The sequence below is a fragment of the Emydura macquarii genome, unplaced genomic scaffold, assembly GCF_026122565.2.
Source record: "Emydura macquarii macquarii isolate MOO-44397 ecotype Brisbane River unplaced genomic scaffold, CSIRO-AGI_Emac_v2 contig_1043, whole genome shotgun sequence".
In the NCBI taxonomy this organism is placed as follows: Eukaryota; Metazoa; Chordata; order Testudines; family Chelidae; genus Emydura; species Emydura macquarii.
The window spans coordinates 15,988,875-16,007,354 of NW_027131180.1; the positions used below are offsets into that span (position 1 = coordinate 15,988,875).

The 18,480-nt window shown below is 44.6% G+C and overlaps 1 protein-coding gene across 1 annotated transcript in view; it reads left to right on the forward strand.

The window, feature by feature from the left end:
• HSF2BP (heat shock transcription factor 2 binding protein) overlaps window positions 1-5,766 on the forward strand; it is a 167,086-nt gene extending 161,320 nt beyond the window's left edge. The window contains exon 7 of the mRNA XM_067545322.1: window positions 5,381-5,766. Coding sequence (XP_067401423.1) covers window positions 5,381-5,399 — 19 coding nt within the window. The 3' untranslated portion in view covers window positions 5,400-5,766. The remainder of the gene's footprint in view (window positions 1-5,380) is intronic.
• Window positions 5,767-18,480: the final 12,714 nt, after the last annotated feature.

Genomic DNA, 18,480 nt, shown 5'->3' on the forward strand with positions numbered 1-18,480 from the left:
GAAGACCTGTGCTTATGGCAAATTCAAACATTATACATTTGCCTTCTTACCTTTGAGCTCTGGTCTGTTCTTTATTTATTAACCCTAATCCTTCCCCTATGCACAGCTCTCATGCCACCAGCCCTGGTAACTATCCCATTTTCCCCTCTCCCCAAAATTCTCCTTCTTTAGTCTGCCCTGAATCTTTCCTATTAAAGTTAAGATTATTTTGACAGGACTCTTAATCCCTGTCCCTTCCATTTCCTTAGCGTGGTCTCTGAGATAGAGATCTCCCTGCTTCATATCTTTAAATTCGCTACTCATTCTCTTGCCCCCATTTCCTTACTACCTATCGTTCTCAATTGCTTCCTCTCTCATCTTCTACTTCTTTCATTTGGCTCAGCCTTCAAGCCTGCTTTTGTCTTTTTGATCCTGAAAAAAATCCTCCCTTGACCCAGCCAGCCTCTCCAACTACTGTTTTATCTCCTTCCTGTTCACTGCCAACCTCCTGGAGTGAGTTATTTGGTTCCCTCATTATAGCGTCCAGCATTCTCCTCAAGAGACTTTGGTCTGTGTTCCACCTTCTTCTCACAAAGGTCACCCTAGACCACCTCCTACCCAGACCAAAAAAGCTTACTCTTTCTGTATTAACTGTCCTTGCTCCCTGTCTCCTTGAAGACTAGCCCCTCCCTTATGCTTCTGATCTTCTCCCTGTGCTTCTTTGACATCTTGCTTTCTTGGCTTCCCTCCTACTTTCTCTTCTTGTTCCTCAGTGCTGTTCCTTCCTCTCCCTCAACATTTAATCCTTAGGTGACCTCATCCTCCTCCACACATTCTGATACCAATACGTATGCTGGTGATTCAGAAGTCCACTTCTCTACTCTGAGCTATGCCCTAACATCCAGTCCTGCCCCTCCAGTATATCTTCCTGGATATCCCACAGATTTCTTAAGCTACACCTGTCAAAACTGAACTGAACTGTTTTTCTCTCTCACTGATAACTGTTCCCTCTACCTTGTTAGTCAGGCTTATAATCTTGGGATCATCTTTGATTCCTCTGTCCTTCTCCATCTGCAGCTAGTCTCTTGCCAAATCACGTTGCTTCCATAACTTCTCCATAAACCACTCCACATTCTCTGTCCTATCTGCTAAAATTGTGTGTCATCACCTAGACTTGTAATAACTTCATCCTTTCTGGCCTACCATCTCCAGGTTATAAAACTGCTTCAGCTGAAGTCATACTTCCCTCTTGCTGCTCCAATCAGCCCCATCCCCTCCACTCGTACCCTGCTCTGTTTCCTTCAAACTTTTCATGCCCCTGCCTACATCTGACTTTCCTCCTACTCATCCTTTCTCAGCCAATGCTCTGCACAATCCTCTCTCCTTATGTTCTTTCCATTGCATTCTCCCACTCATGCCTCCATGACACTTTTTTTCATGCTGTTCCCTGTGCCTAGAACAGCCTGTATACCAAACAGCCCCGGTGTCTTCCAGATACCTCCTTGAAACTCACTTTGTTCAACTTATTTTTCATCAAACATTGGCCCTCTACTCCAGTGCTATCTGTTCCCCTCTCATGCCCCAACAAGACAAAAACACCTCCCTGCCTGACAAAACTAATGATCAGACTTCCTTCTAAGTAGTCCTAATGAGTCTGTTTATTTGCTGGGCAAATAAGTTTTCCCAAAGTAAAACAGAAAATAGCTGAACGCTGATTCCTGTGAAAATGCTTGTGCTTGGTTGTTCACATGTTGCTGCTGCTTTCCATTTTTTTTTCTCTTCAGTATACTCCTGATTGTCCCCCTCTCCCCCGCCCACTCTCATGTTGACTTTAGAGGTTGTTGTCATGTTGCAAACCATTCAAGGAAAAGCACCTACTGTCCACAGTCAGTGTCAAAAGCTTCAATGATCAAAGTCATACATTTTGTTAATGGCTCTCTCCTGTTTGCCCTCAAGCCAGATGTATTTTGAGCCTGTAGCTTGTGTGCTCTTCCCTGGGCATGCACAGGTCGTCTCTTTTTCATCTTATAATATTTGCTTCTAACGAGCTTTGGCTAGATGCTATCTTATCCTTAAATTAGAGCACAATCGAGAGGGAATGGGGGAAAAAATTTCCCTGGTCTTGCTTGCCTAATCTAAGACCCAGGCAGAACTTCAGCCCCTGCACTTGGGCATTCCTAGTACAGCGGCAGCATGTGTGCTCTTAAACCCTTCATAGGGTGCAGCCGGAAAGTGAGACTGATGCTATAGCCTAGTGGCAGGGCACTCACCCGGGAGGGGGAAGAGACACCTGCGTTCTGGTCTCTGCTCCAATTAATACTTGTACACAGTGGAACAGTGGATTAAGACCCACCCCAGAATATCCAACAGCCTGGTGGTTAGGACGGTCATGGGAGGTCTGGAAGACCTGACCTGGGTTTAAGTCCGTGCTTCAGTGGGAATTTGAACGTTTCCCACATCCCATGGAAGTATGCTCACCAATGGGCATAAGGGGGGCACCACCTCCACCTTCCATTTGGTGAACGGTGCCTAAATCTCCTTGTGAATCTACTCTAAAAGATCAAAATGTTTCAGAAATGTCAAACTATTGATATTTCAATAATCTCTTTCTTTCTTTTTTTTAACCAAAACAATTTACTGAAGTCAACACTGAATCACAAAATGTTTGTTGAACCAAATCTGCACTTTTTGGCTCAAAAAACCAAACCAAAACAATTTCCCCCTCTCCCCACCCCAAGCCTTGGCTGAGAATTTTCACCTATCTGTACTAGTGAATGTGCTGTGTTCTTAAGGAGCGCTGATGCTTCCTCTGAGGCAGAGTAACTCCTTGCCACCGCCAGTGGAGGCTGGTGTCCAAATGTTGTGGGTTTGGCAAACCTCCTCTAAACTCCGCCTCCTCATTGAAGATATAGCTGTAAGAGATAGCTAAGCAGCCCTCCCTGAGATAGGGAGTATATGAGCTCACCCAGAAATGTTGACCATGTGGGTGGGAGGTTTTATAGGGTATGTGGGAGGGGAGAAGTGGGAGAGAGCTTTTGGAGGATGCAGGCTGAATGGATTTTGGTGCTGTGATCAAGGCCGCTGGTTGGTGTCTCCTGTGGTCAGGAAAAGGGAACTTAATATGTTCTTTGTAAATAAAGAAAATTGCATCACAAGTACCAGACTCCATCTTAAATTTCTCCTTTTAGCGGGAACCCCCTACAAAGCTCCAAATGTTGACTAGGTGCTTGGCTTAATGGAGGTAATAACATAATCTAACCTTTTGGGTTCTGGATTCCCTCCCTCTGTTATCAACGGCAAGTGGCCGGTGGGGATATAGCAAGCCAGCACTCAGGAGCAGCCTTTCACTCAGTCTTTCCCCTTGAACCTCAGGGCTACTTCTTAGATTGTTGGTTTACTCCTGATATGATTCCAACTGTGGCACCACCGCTCCACCCTCGTACCTGGTGCATTTCACTTCCCTGACTCAAGCCTTTGATGTTCTGGACATTAAAAATGCCAGTTGGTAATATGGTATTATTTACTGAGCACCAGCAGTGTGCTTGGCTCTGTGCCTAAAAGGCACGGTTCCTACCATGGGAAGCTTCTGCTCTAACGCTGACACTGATAAAACCTGTCACTCTCCGCCTTTGGCATAGGTGTGTGCACCCAGGGAATTTTCATTAGGGTGTGCACCCAGGGAATCTTTATTTGGGGTGTCAAACTCAATTCCACCAGCAGGCCACATTTGAATTACCCGCCGGTGGAATTCTCGCCACATCCTAGTCTCTCCCGAGAAATGTCATGAGACTAGGACTTTCGGTGGCAGATCGCAGCGTGTTCCCATCTGCTGCAAAATCTCGCAGCTCCTTCTTCTTCAGCGGCAGCTCACTGTGTCTTGCCGTCCGCTGAGAAATCGCGCGCCCTCCATGCTTTCGGCAGCAGCTCTACCCTTCAGCATCACCCTCAAACACAGCGAGATGGTGCCGTGTGCCACATCCAAAAAGGTACGCGGGCCATATGTTTGAAACCCTTGCACCCCGTGTGCATGCCTATGGTCCTTGGTATGCCAGTGTAAGATGGAAGGAACTGTGTTGACCTAAGACTGTTCCTTCCTGAAAGAGTGTGTGATCTTGATTACCAGAACATCAGATTAATGTAGTTTACCCTCCAGTTTGTTGCATATCTAGCTGAATATGTCTGGCATCTCTGAATTAATTCAGAAAAGACTGGTTATCACAAATGAATAGCATAGCTACAGTGTAATAAAAAGGAAAGGGAAACAATTCCTGCTGAATGCTGCATGAAAGTAAAATACCGTGCTTTTGCTAGAATGTGAAATAGGAGCTGTAGGGAACTAAGGGCTTGTCTTCACTTACCTCGGAGATTCGGCAGCAGTCGAACAAAGTTATACAAGCTACGCAAAAAAAGTATGTAACTCCCGTTGACTTCTCTGCGTCTGTTCTGCGCGCCTTCTTCACTGCATTTCGCCGACGCAGCGCTACGCCACTTGAGAAGGTGGTCTTAATACGTCGATTTCTGGATCGACTTAGCGGGTCTTCACTGACCGCTCAGTCGATCCAGAGAAGTCGATCTGATGGCGGCGAATTTGCCGCCATCAGTGAAAACATAGGCTGAAAACATTCACTGATGGTGGCAAATTTCTCACCTCAACTGTTTCTGCCTTCTCCTCTCTGAACTTCCTGTAGCATACTTCTCCCCACTCCTGACTATCTAAAATGTCACTTCCCTCATCTGCTTTCCCTATTCTCTGGCTATGTCTTCACTGACGGCAGCAAATTCGCCGTCGTCAGATCGATTCTCTGGATCGACTGAGCAGTCAGTGAAGACCCTCTCAGTCGATCCAGAAATCGACGTATTAAGACCAGCTTCTCAAATGGCATAGCGCTGTGTCAATGGGAATGCGATTCCCGTTGGCGCAGTGCAGTGAAGACGGCGCGCAGAACAGAAGCAGAGAAGTCGATGGGAGTTATGCAAGTTTTTTGCGTAGCTTGAGTAACTCCGGTCGACTGCCGCCGAATCTCAGAGGTAAGTGTAGACAAGCCCTTAGCCTCAGTCTGTGACTAATGGAGCAAACAGTGCATCCAAACAGTACCACCACCTCTAGGAATGTGGGTAATAAAATCAGAATGATGTGGGGCCTAGTGCAGGAACGTTTTGAAAGAGAAGCAAAGGACATTAGAATCTAAATTCAAGCATCACTTTGGAGCTGAGGCCAGTTCCAGGCAATCTAGTAGCTCAGCTATTGCACAAACCACTTCCCTTCCCATTCACGATGATGTCATGACTACAGCAATTGCTTGCATGGAAAAGTAATAGGAAAATATTCAATGTGTTTTTTAGCTTTTCTTTTCTTTTTCTTTCTTGAAATTCATGGGAGTTTTTCCATTTACTTCAACAGGCTTTGGATCAGATCCTAAGTGACCATCAGCGGTCCACACAGTGCACTCTGAGAACCAGTGTGCTTTCTGCAGAATTCTCACTCCACCTGAGTGCAAAGCAGTGAGTTTAGAGGCTTGGTCCTACTGCAAAGACTGTGTTTCAGAAAAAGCTTTGATTGCATATTCATAGGAGCAGAATGAGTTTTCTTTTCCTTAAGGATTAGTGTCACTCTTTTGACCATGGCTGGGTCCTTGCTACTGGAGGTGACAGTGGGAGCTGGACTCAGAGGCTGAATTTTTTTTCTTACTTGTTCGTCTGAATTCTCTGTTTTAAAAAATATGAACTTCAGCATGTTTGCAGCCTTTAATTTTGTTGCTGTTTACTGAACTGGTAAATAAATACTTTGTGGACTCATGCTCAGTTGATTTAAGAGTTCTTTCAGCAGGGGTTGGGGAGAGGGAAAAGGTGGCTGCCGGGTGGGATCACAGTACTAAGAGAGAGGATCTCCATGAGGCAAATACACTTTTGCTTTTGCATGAAATTAATTAAAGTTAGATCTTAATGCTGATCACTGAGCAGAAAATTCAACCTAGGGAGTGGGTGCTCTAACCTGCCACTCTCACTACATCCACTGCTAGGGAAACCTAGACTACTACCAGGTCTTATCCAAATCCTCTGAACAAGGCTGTGCCAAATTTTGCAGACACTTCATATTTATTTCAGGTCAGTAATGTGGATGCATTGACCACTGACTATGTGGTGTTGCTTAAGCAGAAATACAGTACAGCCTTTGAAGCTTAAACTCAAAACAACACAATCTATGACACTGTATGCAGTTTTTAAAACTGCTGCAGTTACCCCTGGTGAACTTCCTGCATGGCACACTGTAGTCATAAAGCTCATGAAGATTAAAGTATTACGCATACAGGACCTCTGTTGTCCCTGTTTACCAAGTAATTATGCTGTAGTGTCTGTTGTCTTTGATGTGTGGTCATACACCCTAAAAATGGAGATTGCAGGAACAGTTAGAATGAGCATCCTAGTCAAAGAAGAAATACTAATAAACCGATCTTCCATAAAGTCAGATCTTGATTATCCAGATATAATGAAGGACACTGGCTCTGGATAACTAAGCGAATTTTTAGCATAATTAATAACATAGTGGGGGAATTTTTGACTTGTCAAGGTTTGACAATATAGTCTTTCATCCCAAAGGCCTCCAAACCACTTTACAAGGTACAGGAATCATTTCCTCCACCACTGGAATGCAGCTGTTGTACAGTGCATGTAAACATGAGACAGCTGTTTGGGATAGAAAGAATACTATATCTGCTAAAAACTTCAGGATCACTCTTAGGTAGACAGAATGCTGTTATCCAGACTATTTCTGGAGCTGATGTGAACCAATTATCCTGGCTTTAGGGCTACTGAAAAACTCAAGAGCTGTGATGGCTTTCAAAGAGAATGTGCTGGGCCAGGAAGGAAACCACATTGGTCAACACACATCTCCACTACCTAAGAGCAATGGAAAGGAAGACTTCTATCCCTCAGGCTGATCTGTGGCTTGGCCACTACAGCCGTGGTATGTTTGCTGATGTAACTTGTGGTCTTAGTGGTGCTCCTCTCTCATAAGAGAGGCAAGGATTGTTGGTTGAGCACTGTGTGACGTTCCTCCCCTGCAATTTGGACTGGTGTATGGCTGTGTCACCCCAATCCCTCACTCCTGGGTTCCCAACTTACTCTGCTTTGCTGTGTTGACCACCCCTCCTGGGTTGGACTACACCCACCCTTCTGCGAGTAACCAGTCCCTGGCCCAGTGAAGGAGTGCTTCTGGCCAGCCGCTCATGGGATTGACCCCAGAAAACACCCCCCGTCCCAGATGCAACCCCAGGAACTGCCGTCTTAAAGAGTTCAGTGCTGTACACTGCACCCTGCAAACTCACTTACATTTGCCCATTACATTTGCACCAGTTCTGTCACTCTAAGGGAGGGCTCTGCACACACTCAATCCACATGCACTGTTTTAGATAAAACAAACAAGTTTATTGACTACAGCAAGTTTTTGAGTGATTATAAATCAGATTAATATGAATCAAGCAAGGATGGGGTCACAATTAACTAAAAGGCAACTCGCATCCTAAACGAAACTTAATAAATCAGTAGCTTTTCAGTCCTTGATGTTAACTTGCCCACAAGCTGGCTGAGAGGACTCCTGCAGCCATTCCCGCCCCCACAGACCCTTGGCAGTTTCTCAGTGTCCCTGATGTTGCTTAGAAGATGGATTCCAAGGGAGCACCCCGAGACAAAGATGCCTCTCTTAACAAGTCTCCTTGACCTCCTGGGTCAGGTGATTGGCCGTGTCCGGCAATAGGCATGATTTCTTCCACTTGAGCCAAAGTGCTCAAAGGTACTCCGGCCAGTCCATTGTTCCTGTATGAAGGCCTCTGCAAAGTGTGAACCCTTTGCTTGATATTCGCCTGGATCTATTCAAGCCCTGTGAGACACAACTTTGGGGATATGACGCAGCAGAGTTTCATATCTGTACATACGTGTGACATTGCAGGAAACATGCTACCATAACAATAATGTTCAGCATGTCATGAGCATTCCAAAAACACCTTCCATGGCATACTTTGCATCAGACAATACACAGTTACACTGTAAGAGTGAGCATGAACGATACACAAATCACACCATACGGGCGCACTTGAGGTACAGTGTGTCACACCACGTCATTATAGAATGACTGCTCTGCCTCTCCCCCCCGTCACCCTTCCACCTCCAACAGTAGTGCAGAATGACCTGCTGCACAGCTGGCTTCATAGGTGCAGAGGGTGCATGGGCTTCTGGCAGCCTGCCTCCGGCTCACTCAGTGCAACGACACCAGTTCCACAGCTGTCAGGGACTTCCGCAGCCAAGGAGGAGGGGACAGGATTTGCCCTCGGGGAAAGATCTGGCAAGATTAGTAGTAAAGCTAGACCTTCCTGAACTTGGCCTTGGTTGGGGCTAGGTTAGAAACCCAGACAGTAAAGAATTCTTCAGGGTTCCCAGAAGTGAGTCCTTATGAAGCAGACGTCTGTGCAGCCTGTTTCTTACAATATGGCCTTGTCAAGCAGCAGAGCTGGCTTATGGGCAAATGCTAAAATACAGTTTTAACAGCTTCTGCTGGTGTCTCTGCCATCTGACAAATCTGAACAGTTACAGCATCTTTCTGCCCATTTACATAACAGGGGAATATGCTGTCACGTGGTGGTAATACCTTACCTGTGTTCAAGTTCTCAGTGTGCTATATAGTAGCCCCATGGGAAAGGTCAGAATGATTGTAATATGTTCATAAACAGGGAAACCAAGGTAAAGAGACGAGAAATGACATCATACAGCATGGCAGTGGCAGAGCCAGGAACAGGCAAAAGGCATCTTGCACCTGCATTTTCAGTACAATACTAAAATGTGATTGTTCTCATCGTGCACCAAATACACACACAACTATGGAGGAAACATTTCCACTCCCCCCCCCCCATTTGTCAGTACCGATTTCCACCCTCCCCCCACTTTGCATACCACAGGAGGTATCACCATGGCTTTTCTCCTTGCTGGAGACACAACAGCAGTACTTAATGCATGTCCAGCAGCAGGAGCTGAAGAAATTTTCAGTGAATTGGTGACACCAAAGGCCACCAGAACTGGAAGGGCTAAGGGAAAACAATATATCTATTTGGTTGTTTCCTCTGCACATTTGACTGCATTGTATGTCACCAGTTTCATTGTCGCCCCTGGTTAGTAAATTAGCAGAGACGGTTTTATAATTTTGGAGCCCTTTCTGCAAGATGTGAGTTAGAAGCACCACCCAAGCTCTCCTGCCATCTGGATCAGTTCCAAGACACTTCTAGCCAATAAGTAACACTGAATCACAAAATGTTTGTCTCCTGGCTGGGGTTTTTCCAGGCTCCACAGTTTCCTGCCTGCACTGTGAAATCCCCAGCAAGTCAGACTGCTTAAGCAGGCCTGTGTCTATATTTTGCTTTCGCCTCAGAGACTGCATCTGCCCACAGGTGTAAATTGCCACACAGCCCTTTCTGAGCAAGCACTTCTACTTTTAAGGTGAATTCACTAAAGAGAAAACATATTAAAACAATAAAAGAACCTACCAGCGTGCTAATAAGCTTACCAGAGATCACCCCGACTCCAGCAAGGGCTCTGGCAACTGACCAGTTTGTTCTTGTCTGGCGCATTGTTTAAAATAATCCTTTGACCATCCAGGCCCACAACAATACAGAAAAACAATGAACTCCAACACTCCGCAAGTTAATTGAATAAGATTTTTCAAAGATCTTGCAGGAAATTGCAATATCTGTCACAATGTGCATACAAGATGAAAGAATGAACCCTCTCTTTGTTAAACAAACCCAGCGTGCAAACACATAGCATCTGACACCGGTCTGCCGAATCTGTTCTAACCAAGTGTTGCCATTAATTACTTCTCTCTGCCTTTCCCCACCATGTCCCCCCACTCTCAAGTCTAGCAGTCGCCCCTCACGCTGAGCACCCTGCAGTACTGAAGCCAGCACTAAGCTTTAGGCAAAGATTTTTTTTTAAAATGCAGGAGCCTAGGATTAGACTCCTCAACCCATATTTAGCCAGCCAAATAAGTGGCTTGCTATTTCAAAAGTGGAAGCTGCAACAAAGTCATCCCTGCACCAGGGCACTCCCCAGCTGCCAGTTCAGGACCCATTCAGCCTCTTTGTATTGTTTCAGTGACACAAAGAGGCCGTGATTTAAGCAAGGAGCTGGCCTCTAAGTTTTGTTGTTCTATAATACAGTGACTTTTTCATAACTCATGGTATTTTTATCATGTATAGTCATGACTTCCGTGTATTATCATTCACCTCTGCGTCTGCTACTAAGTGACGGTGAGATTGCAAATGCTAGTGAGTTCCTGGAGTATTACTGTACAGTTTTCCTGTACTGTCAGTGACGCTGTTCACACCCCGCAGGCGTGCTGGTCTGTACCTGGTGTGCTTGTGTGAGATGTCAGCACAGCCGTTAGGCTCAGAACAGAATCAAAGTACATACTAATTGCAAGTTCTTATGTGAACTTCCAAAGTGTGCCCGTACTCGATATGCAGAACATGTACCTCGCCCCTTCACCACCGCTGCTTACTTTGCTTACCCTCTCCTCCAGGCTACAGTTGTAGTAAAACCTCGAGTCTGGTGTAAACCCAATTGCCTCGGTGTGGATTAGGGACAGGTGAGGTGGCTAGCAAGGGCATGCAGGCCTCACTATCTACATGCTGTAGGTCTGAGGGGGCAGACCTGAAGGAATAGGATGACCCTCTGCCTTCTGAGCATTCTGGAGGACTGGGGAAGTCCCTTCTCTGGGAGACTACTGAGCAGCTAAGCTCTGGTGGGACGGTCAGACAGATTGGATCACTGACGCCTCAGCTGGCACAGCTGCACGTGCACCACCCCAGATTCTCCCTGATCTCACCAGTACTTACACTGACAAAGGCAGTGAGCGCCCGACCCTTCTCTTCCCTGCTCAGCGGGTCCTGGCCTCATCCCCTTCCTCCTCAGTGCCAATCCGGTCCCAATGTCATGCCAAGCCTAGGGTGACCAAATAGCAAGTGTGAAAAATTGGGACAAGGGGCGGGCGGGGGAGTTAAAGGCGCCCATATAAGACAAAGCCCTGAATATTGGGCTGTCCCTATAAAATCGGGACATCTGGTCACCCTACTCCAGTCCCACCATCCTCTAGTTTTGAACCCCCACCGCGCCAACTCCCATCTTACTCTCCTTCATTTCAGCTTCAGACCCATCAGCCTCCGATTCCCAGACTCCCCATATTCTCCTGCATCTCTCCACATGCCGTCGCCCCTATCAGTTCCATTATTTTAGGAGCTGTACTGGGTCAAAAGCAGTGATCCACTGCACTCCCAGCATGAGCCAGTGAAGCTGTTTGCCATTAACAATTTATTCAATGGAAGCAGTCCCTTTGTCTGTCTGCAAACTAGCCACAGTCTGCAGGTGGTCTGTGAACTCTTTGCTGCCCGCTTTTCCTTAGAATATTCGTGATTCATGGTGAGGGACTGGTCATCTAAGTCACATGGCATTGTTTCTGCTCCCTGCCTAGATGGGTCCCAAACAAAGAGATATCTTTGACGATGGCTGCGAGAACACTTCCTGTGCGAACACTCATGTGACAGGGTAATCTTCACAGGTTAGCCCGGACATTGTCTGTTTCTGCAAATGGGCTTAAGAACAAAAATGTGTGTGCATGAATGTTGGTGGGCAGTGAATAAAAGAGGTCGCAAATACCCCTGAAGTGATCTCAGTATTCGCTCAGACCTAGGCCCATCTCAGCAGCCAACTCCCTCTGTCCCCACCTTTCCTCTCATAATCCAGTTGAAATCCCAGCTGCTTCTCAGAAGATTAGCACTTCCCATATCCTCCTGTTGTTGCCCTCCCCATGACAGGTCTGAGGTGTGAACTGGCCTGTCAGATGATTTCCAACTGTCTATCACACATCCTGTAGGCTGTGCTCCGCTGTATCTGAACCATACAAACCTGCAGTAATAGGAGGTTGCACCCTAGCCCACTCTACCATTCTGCCTGCTCTCATGAGCTACTTTGCTTTATTTACAATATAAAAATAGTTCTGCAGTTACATATTTCACACCCTGCACTACATGACATCGTGTTCTAACACCTGCTAAAGAGCCTATGAGGGAAAGCGCCGATTAGCATAAGCAAATGTGGTGCACATACCTTGTGGTGCGTCACCTTGATATCGTAAGTTATTAATTGCGCTTTTGGCTGAAGAAATTATTTACCCGCATTGCTCAAATGATAAAGCCTTGATTCCCAGGTTAAGTTTGACTTAGCATTACAAACAACCATAAACATTAGTGCTGTCAAAGAATTCATCATCCCACATATTGACTTTCTTATCTGGAATCTCATAGTCACTAACAAAATAAGATTACAAGAGGGTTCCACCGTCAGGCTGCTCTTTATCGGTAAACAGTGAAGCAAGAGGAATTACGGTGGAGGCCCGGCCTTCCACACTGCACACCGTATTATAACAAATTCTTTCAATCTCAGCTCATTACCATCAAAGAGACTTAAGAGTGCCATCTGCAGTTACAGGCTAATGCCTGTGTGTGCCCAGACACAGTTTCACCGGAAGTGGTTCTGTGCTGGAGACTCAAGTGAATCAACACTTTTTTTTTCATGTGCTTCTTTCTTCCTTTCTGAAAAGCAGAACACAAAATCTCTCAGCACTCCAGAGCCCCACTGATGTGAACCGATTCATAGACTGTAAGGCCAGAAAGCACCATTGCGATCATCTAGTGATCTCCTGTATAACACAGGCCATAGGACTTCCCTGAATTAATTCCTGTTGGAACTAAAGCATATCTTTTAGAATGCCCTCTACAAGGGAGATTGCATCTGTTAAAAGATGACGTGCCATATTTTCCTGAGTTCCTCTCCCATTTAGGCATCTGAATAAGGGGCCAGAGTTTCAAAAGAGCTCAGCACCCAACAACTCCTAATGGTCTCATGGTTGTTCTCAAAAGGAGCTGCTGACAATCTGACCCTATGTGTTTTGTGCAGCAGAGATATCCCTTAAAACGAATACCTGCTACAGGAATGACCTGGTTAAATTGATAACATCAAGGACACCAAAAGTGAAAATGCTATTGAAGTAGATAACATCCAGGGATACCTGTTCTGTAACAAACCTAAGAGTATTTCATAAAGGAAGGTCACCCTCTTAAAGGGCAGCGCCCAGGCTATTTAGGCCAAAAATCCCAAAACAAAAAAGATCTATCTTTAAATTGTCTTAATTTGAGCAGGAATATCCCTCAAAATATAAAACATTACTCTTTTCTTTTTGTGCTGCTGCTGCTGAATTGAAAAACAAAGCAATGTCCACTATATTTGTGGGGAACACAAAAAATAATCTGTTCTCCCCCTTCTGGCTCATATTTGCGATACTGAAGATTAACCAGCACAATTTCTCAAAAGATGATGCTGGCCTGGCTCACAAACTGAGATGTCTCAGAACAAGACACCAGACAGAATGAAGCTGGGGTTTGTTAGATAAAACTTGTGTTATGTAATTTCAATTCCCTTTCAACCATTCGTAGGGAGGAAAAAGAATCACTGAGTCAAACCAGGATTTCCTTGGCTTTCATTTTCAAAAGTGACTCGTGATTTTGGTGGGGGGGGCTCAACTTGAGACTTGTTAAAGAGGTCTGATTTTCAGTAGTGTTGGCACCTGCTCTCTGAAAATCAGGCCTCTTTAAATTGTCTCAAAATTGGCCGTACAAAATCACTAGTCACTTTTGAAAATGTAGGCACTTACTCATTCCTTTCTATGGGCCCAGGCACAGACAGCAAGGTTTGCTACAACGTTTGCCAAATGGAAAAGGACCAAACTAGTAGGGAAATAAAACTGTAATTTTGATCTTCTAAAAGGCTGTGACTACAAACAATGAAGAAAACAAATTATGAACCAACTTTGAACCTACTTCTAACTTGAAGTGCCCTGTAAAATGAAGACTCGAAAGAAATAAGGCCTGTCTGACGTTTGTACAAGGTTGTGTGATCTATGGAATTTTCCATTGTGGAACAATGGGATGGGCATTGCTGACTGGAGAACAAAAGGCTGGTTTGTCACTTACTTCAGAAGCAAAAGGCAATTTTGCAGTTAGGCTCTGTGTAAGCTCGAAAGTGTGTCTCTCTCACCAACAGAGTTGGCCCAATATGCGAAATTACCTCACCTGCCTTTTCTCTCTAACATCCTGGGACTGACACGGCTACAACACTGCATACCCCCTCCTCCACCTCACCCAAAGTAACAGCTGTTTTTAAAATAGTCATTGCCTGTTTTAAGTCTCCTGTTCAGCGTGTATTGGTACGGCACTCTCAGACGTGTTACCAAATCGCCTGAGTAAGAAGCTTTGTATTTCTTGGATCACCCAGTGGTGTATAACTTTATTTAGTTGCTTGTGCTGGGGAAAGTGGGTCCCCTAGTGGTTAGAGCACTAGCTCACTATTCCCCCTTGCACTCAAGTCTCTGGGTTCGTGGTAGTACCTTGTGGCTAAAGTCCACAAGTGTGCCTAGTGCAGCAGTTCCCAAACGGTAGGTCACAACCCCATGTCATCAGCAGATGGGGTCGCAGCCAGCCCTAGCATGCAGAGGATGCCATTTTGATCCTCACAGTGTGACCTTGCATGTATGGCAAGTGTGAGGTCACGATGCATGGAAGACACCATTTTGCTCTACAGAATAGCAACTTCCACCCAACATGACTTTGTGTACGTATGAGGTCACAATGTGCAGAAGATGCCATTTTGTAGAGCAAACAGCGCCCTCCATGTTGCTTGACCTTGCATGCCCTGTGCTGTGCCCTTTTAAACTTCATCTCCATTGCAAGCACACCAAGCAGATGTGGCTGGGTGGAGTCTCCTGGGCCCAGAGCTGCTCCTTAGACCTCTGTTCCCCAGTCTGAGGTTTGTATACCCCATCACCTCATGACTGGACTCTTTGCTTTCTCAGAAAGTTGGGGCCTGATCATGCTAAAATTTATACACACTAATAGTTTTACTCATCTGTGTAACTGTGGGCAGGATCAAGCCATTGGATTGCAATGCAATGTGCGTATATATATATATATTTTTTTAAATTATTATTTTTTAAGTCCTGCAGTCACAAATTATGGGCCTGGTCTTGCAATACCTTACTTACATGTGTAGTGACATTGGCTCCAATAGGATTGCAGGATTGGATTCTATGTGAACGAGACTGTAGAGCGAGTCTGTTTTTTAAAGTTATTTTTCTCCTCCTGTAGTCACAGCTATGTGCTGAAAATGTGTGTAATAATGCATGACTCAGTGCCATGAGGAAATTATGCTGAGCTCCTCATGTTCTGCAGATGTAGTATATCCTCAACCAAGCTGTGAATGAAGAGAGCTGATCCCCGAAAGAGTAAAGTACGTCTGACCTTTTTTCATTCATTATCTTAAAAATACAAAATGAAACAAAAAGCCCAACAGATTTTGTGCAATCCCTGTCTTGAAATGAGTGCTCACTCTCTGTGTCTCTCTTTGTCTCTCTTTGACTTTGGGTGAATGCAATTGAAAATGTCAGAGATGCAGCTCATATCTAGCATAAGAGGAGGATTACAGTTTTCCTGACATAGGAGGAGGGGGATTACAACAATGCAGCTGACGTAGGAGGGGACCGATTACAGTGTATTTTATATAGTAGCAATTATAGGAAAATTATTTACAGGAATGGATGGAAAATGAATTTAATATGTTATGCCAGAGGAGGACAATAAGGCATGCTGTAAAAGTACTTCCCCTTTCTGTAAAAATGCCATATTTCTCACTTGTTCATCAGGAAAAACAATCTGTGCTATGCTGCAGGAAACATCAGATGCAAATATCCTAGTAATCTCTAAGGAAGGATACCAGTTTTCATAACTTGTTCACTCGCTAAGGTCTCTTATTAGCAGCTCAGACAATAAGTGGATATATCTGGTTTTCCCTGTGGGCTACCAGTACTATAGGCATCTTGATGCAGTTGTGACTTTGGTTTTGTTTCTGTTTTCTTCTTCCAAATTAGCAAAGAGAAGTGGGGGGAGGGATATTTCGTAAACGAATACAGTATACAGTGCTGTTGATACCCTATTCAAAACAGGCTGTACATACCAACCTGCCAGGCAGAGGTACAAACAGCACAAGTAGATTAAGTGATTACTTGGGATTCCAAGAAAATAATAACCATTGAATTTCAAACAACAGGAAAGCAAAGCAAATCTGAAAACCAAGCAGATTACAAAGCAGGGAGTTTGCATTCATTTTTGCTAGGGATGGATGAAAAGTTATCTATAATAATTATTGGAAGGGGGATGGCTCAGGTATTGGGACATAAAACTCGTCACTTGTAGGTCACTAACTCAAATCCAGATCAAAAGGAACCCAAAGTTGTTACCATCTAAAAGCTGTTTGGGGGCCTATAAAAATAAATATGTGCAATTAACTAAGTAGCCTCAATTCATTTCCCATCCACATGCCACATCACTAAGAACTCCACCACAATGGCACTAAGTGCTTAATCCAGCTCCCACTGAAGCCAACAGCAGCCTTTTCAGGAGCATGTCATAAGTGGCAGTTCCGGCAGAAGGCCAACATCTGAATAAGCATGCAGACAGAATTATTCTCCCATCCCTCCCTGTCTCCTTTCAGCCTCCCTGCACCCAGCCTGCCTAGAGTTGAACCCCCTCCACCTCTGGGAATAATGAGAGAACCAACAGAAGTTTTCAACTGTAAATCAGACACACAACATTAAGTTTGAACAGTAGTCAGGAAGGGTGGAGGGATAATTTCACAGAAGGGGGAAGCCCTCAATCAGGTGGGCTTGCAGAGGTGACTCCCGATGTTCTTGAACTGGCTCTGGATTCTAGTTTGCTTCTTCTTCTTTCATTACATTTTAAGGCCTTTGCTAGATCTTATACCCTTTAACTTTTCTGTCATATATGGCATAAGAGAAAAGCCGGGCGTGTTGCCATTGTCGGTAAGCATGGGTGAGTTTGTTTCAGAGAAAATAAGACAAAACCTGACCACTTACCGGAAACTACCACCAAACAAACCTAAACACTTTGGAAAGTCAAAAAAGTATGTCTGATAAAATTTGACCCACTTCTTCCTCCACGTTCCAGCTGGAACTGAAAAACTAACTACTCCAGACAGTGAGCAATTGTCTCACAATACTTCTGATTTGTAATGGAAATTGCATAAGACAGCTTGTTCTCATAAGATTCAAATTTATTTATTATTGTTTTACTAGATATAAATTATAATAAAGACAAGCTTGGAGAGTTTACTTGCGGCTTAGGCACATGTCTGGGTTCATTTCCCAGCTCTGCCAAAGACTTCCAGGGTGATCTGGGGCAGATCACTTAATCCAGTGGTTTTCAACCTTTCCAGACCACTGTACCCCTTTCAGGAGTCTTATTTGTCTTGTGTACCCCAAGTTTCACCTCACTTAAAAACAACTTGCTTACAAAATCAGACATAAAAATACAAAAGTGTCACAGCACACTATTACTGAGAAATTGCTTACTTTCTCATTTTTACCATATAATTATAAAAAAAAAAGCTTAGAATATAAATATTGTGTGAAATATTACATGTCAGTGCACCCCAAGCCTGAGCCCTGCTGTCCAAGACTGAAGCCTGTAACTTAGCTTTGCGGGGTCCCTGTGATGTGGGGCCCTGCGCAGTTGCCCTGCTTGCCACCCCCTAACATGGCCCTGCACTTGCGACCCCCCTAAACCCGTCCTGTGACCTCCCTGGGGGTCATGACTCCCAGGTTCAGAAACACTGAACTAGGCAAATATCTAGATGAGTTGACGTACCCCTTGGAAGACCTCTGTGTACCCCCAGGGATACATGTATCCCTTATTGAGACTCTCTGACTTAATCTCTTTGTGCCTCCATTCTCTATCCTTTAAAATGGGGATAGCAATATTGCCTTCCACCCGTCCTTTGTCTGCCTTGTCTATTTAGATCCTAAACTCTTCGAGGCAATGGCTGGTTCTTACTGTGGGTTTATACATCACTTAGCACAATGGGCCTTACTCTTGGTTGGTGCTTGTAGGTGGTAGTGTAATTCTGATAATAATAATAATTAATAAACACTGTGTCATTCTAATATTCAAATATTCAAAAATCATGAGTCAGGCCCCAAACTGCCATGAGATTGGCTTAAAAACCACAGGACTTTCAAACAGTGTTTTGTAGGCACTCAGCCCCAAAGTGTCCTGAATCCTTATTCTAGCAAACTCTTTGGGAGAATACAGTATGTCCTTTTGCTTTCAGGACAGTAAAGGCTTGATTTTCAGAAGTCCTGAGAGGCAGCAACTCCCATCAACTTCAGTTGGAATTGTGGCTACTCAGTGTTGAAAATCTGGCTCTGTGTGTTAAAATAGGCTTGAAGCTTGCTTTAAAAGGATGCTTTCAGGATATATGTATATTAACTTGTGTCACTAATACCACCCCCTGTTATTAAAATAAAGAGAATTTCAAAAGTCACTTAATAAAAAT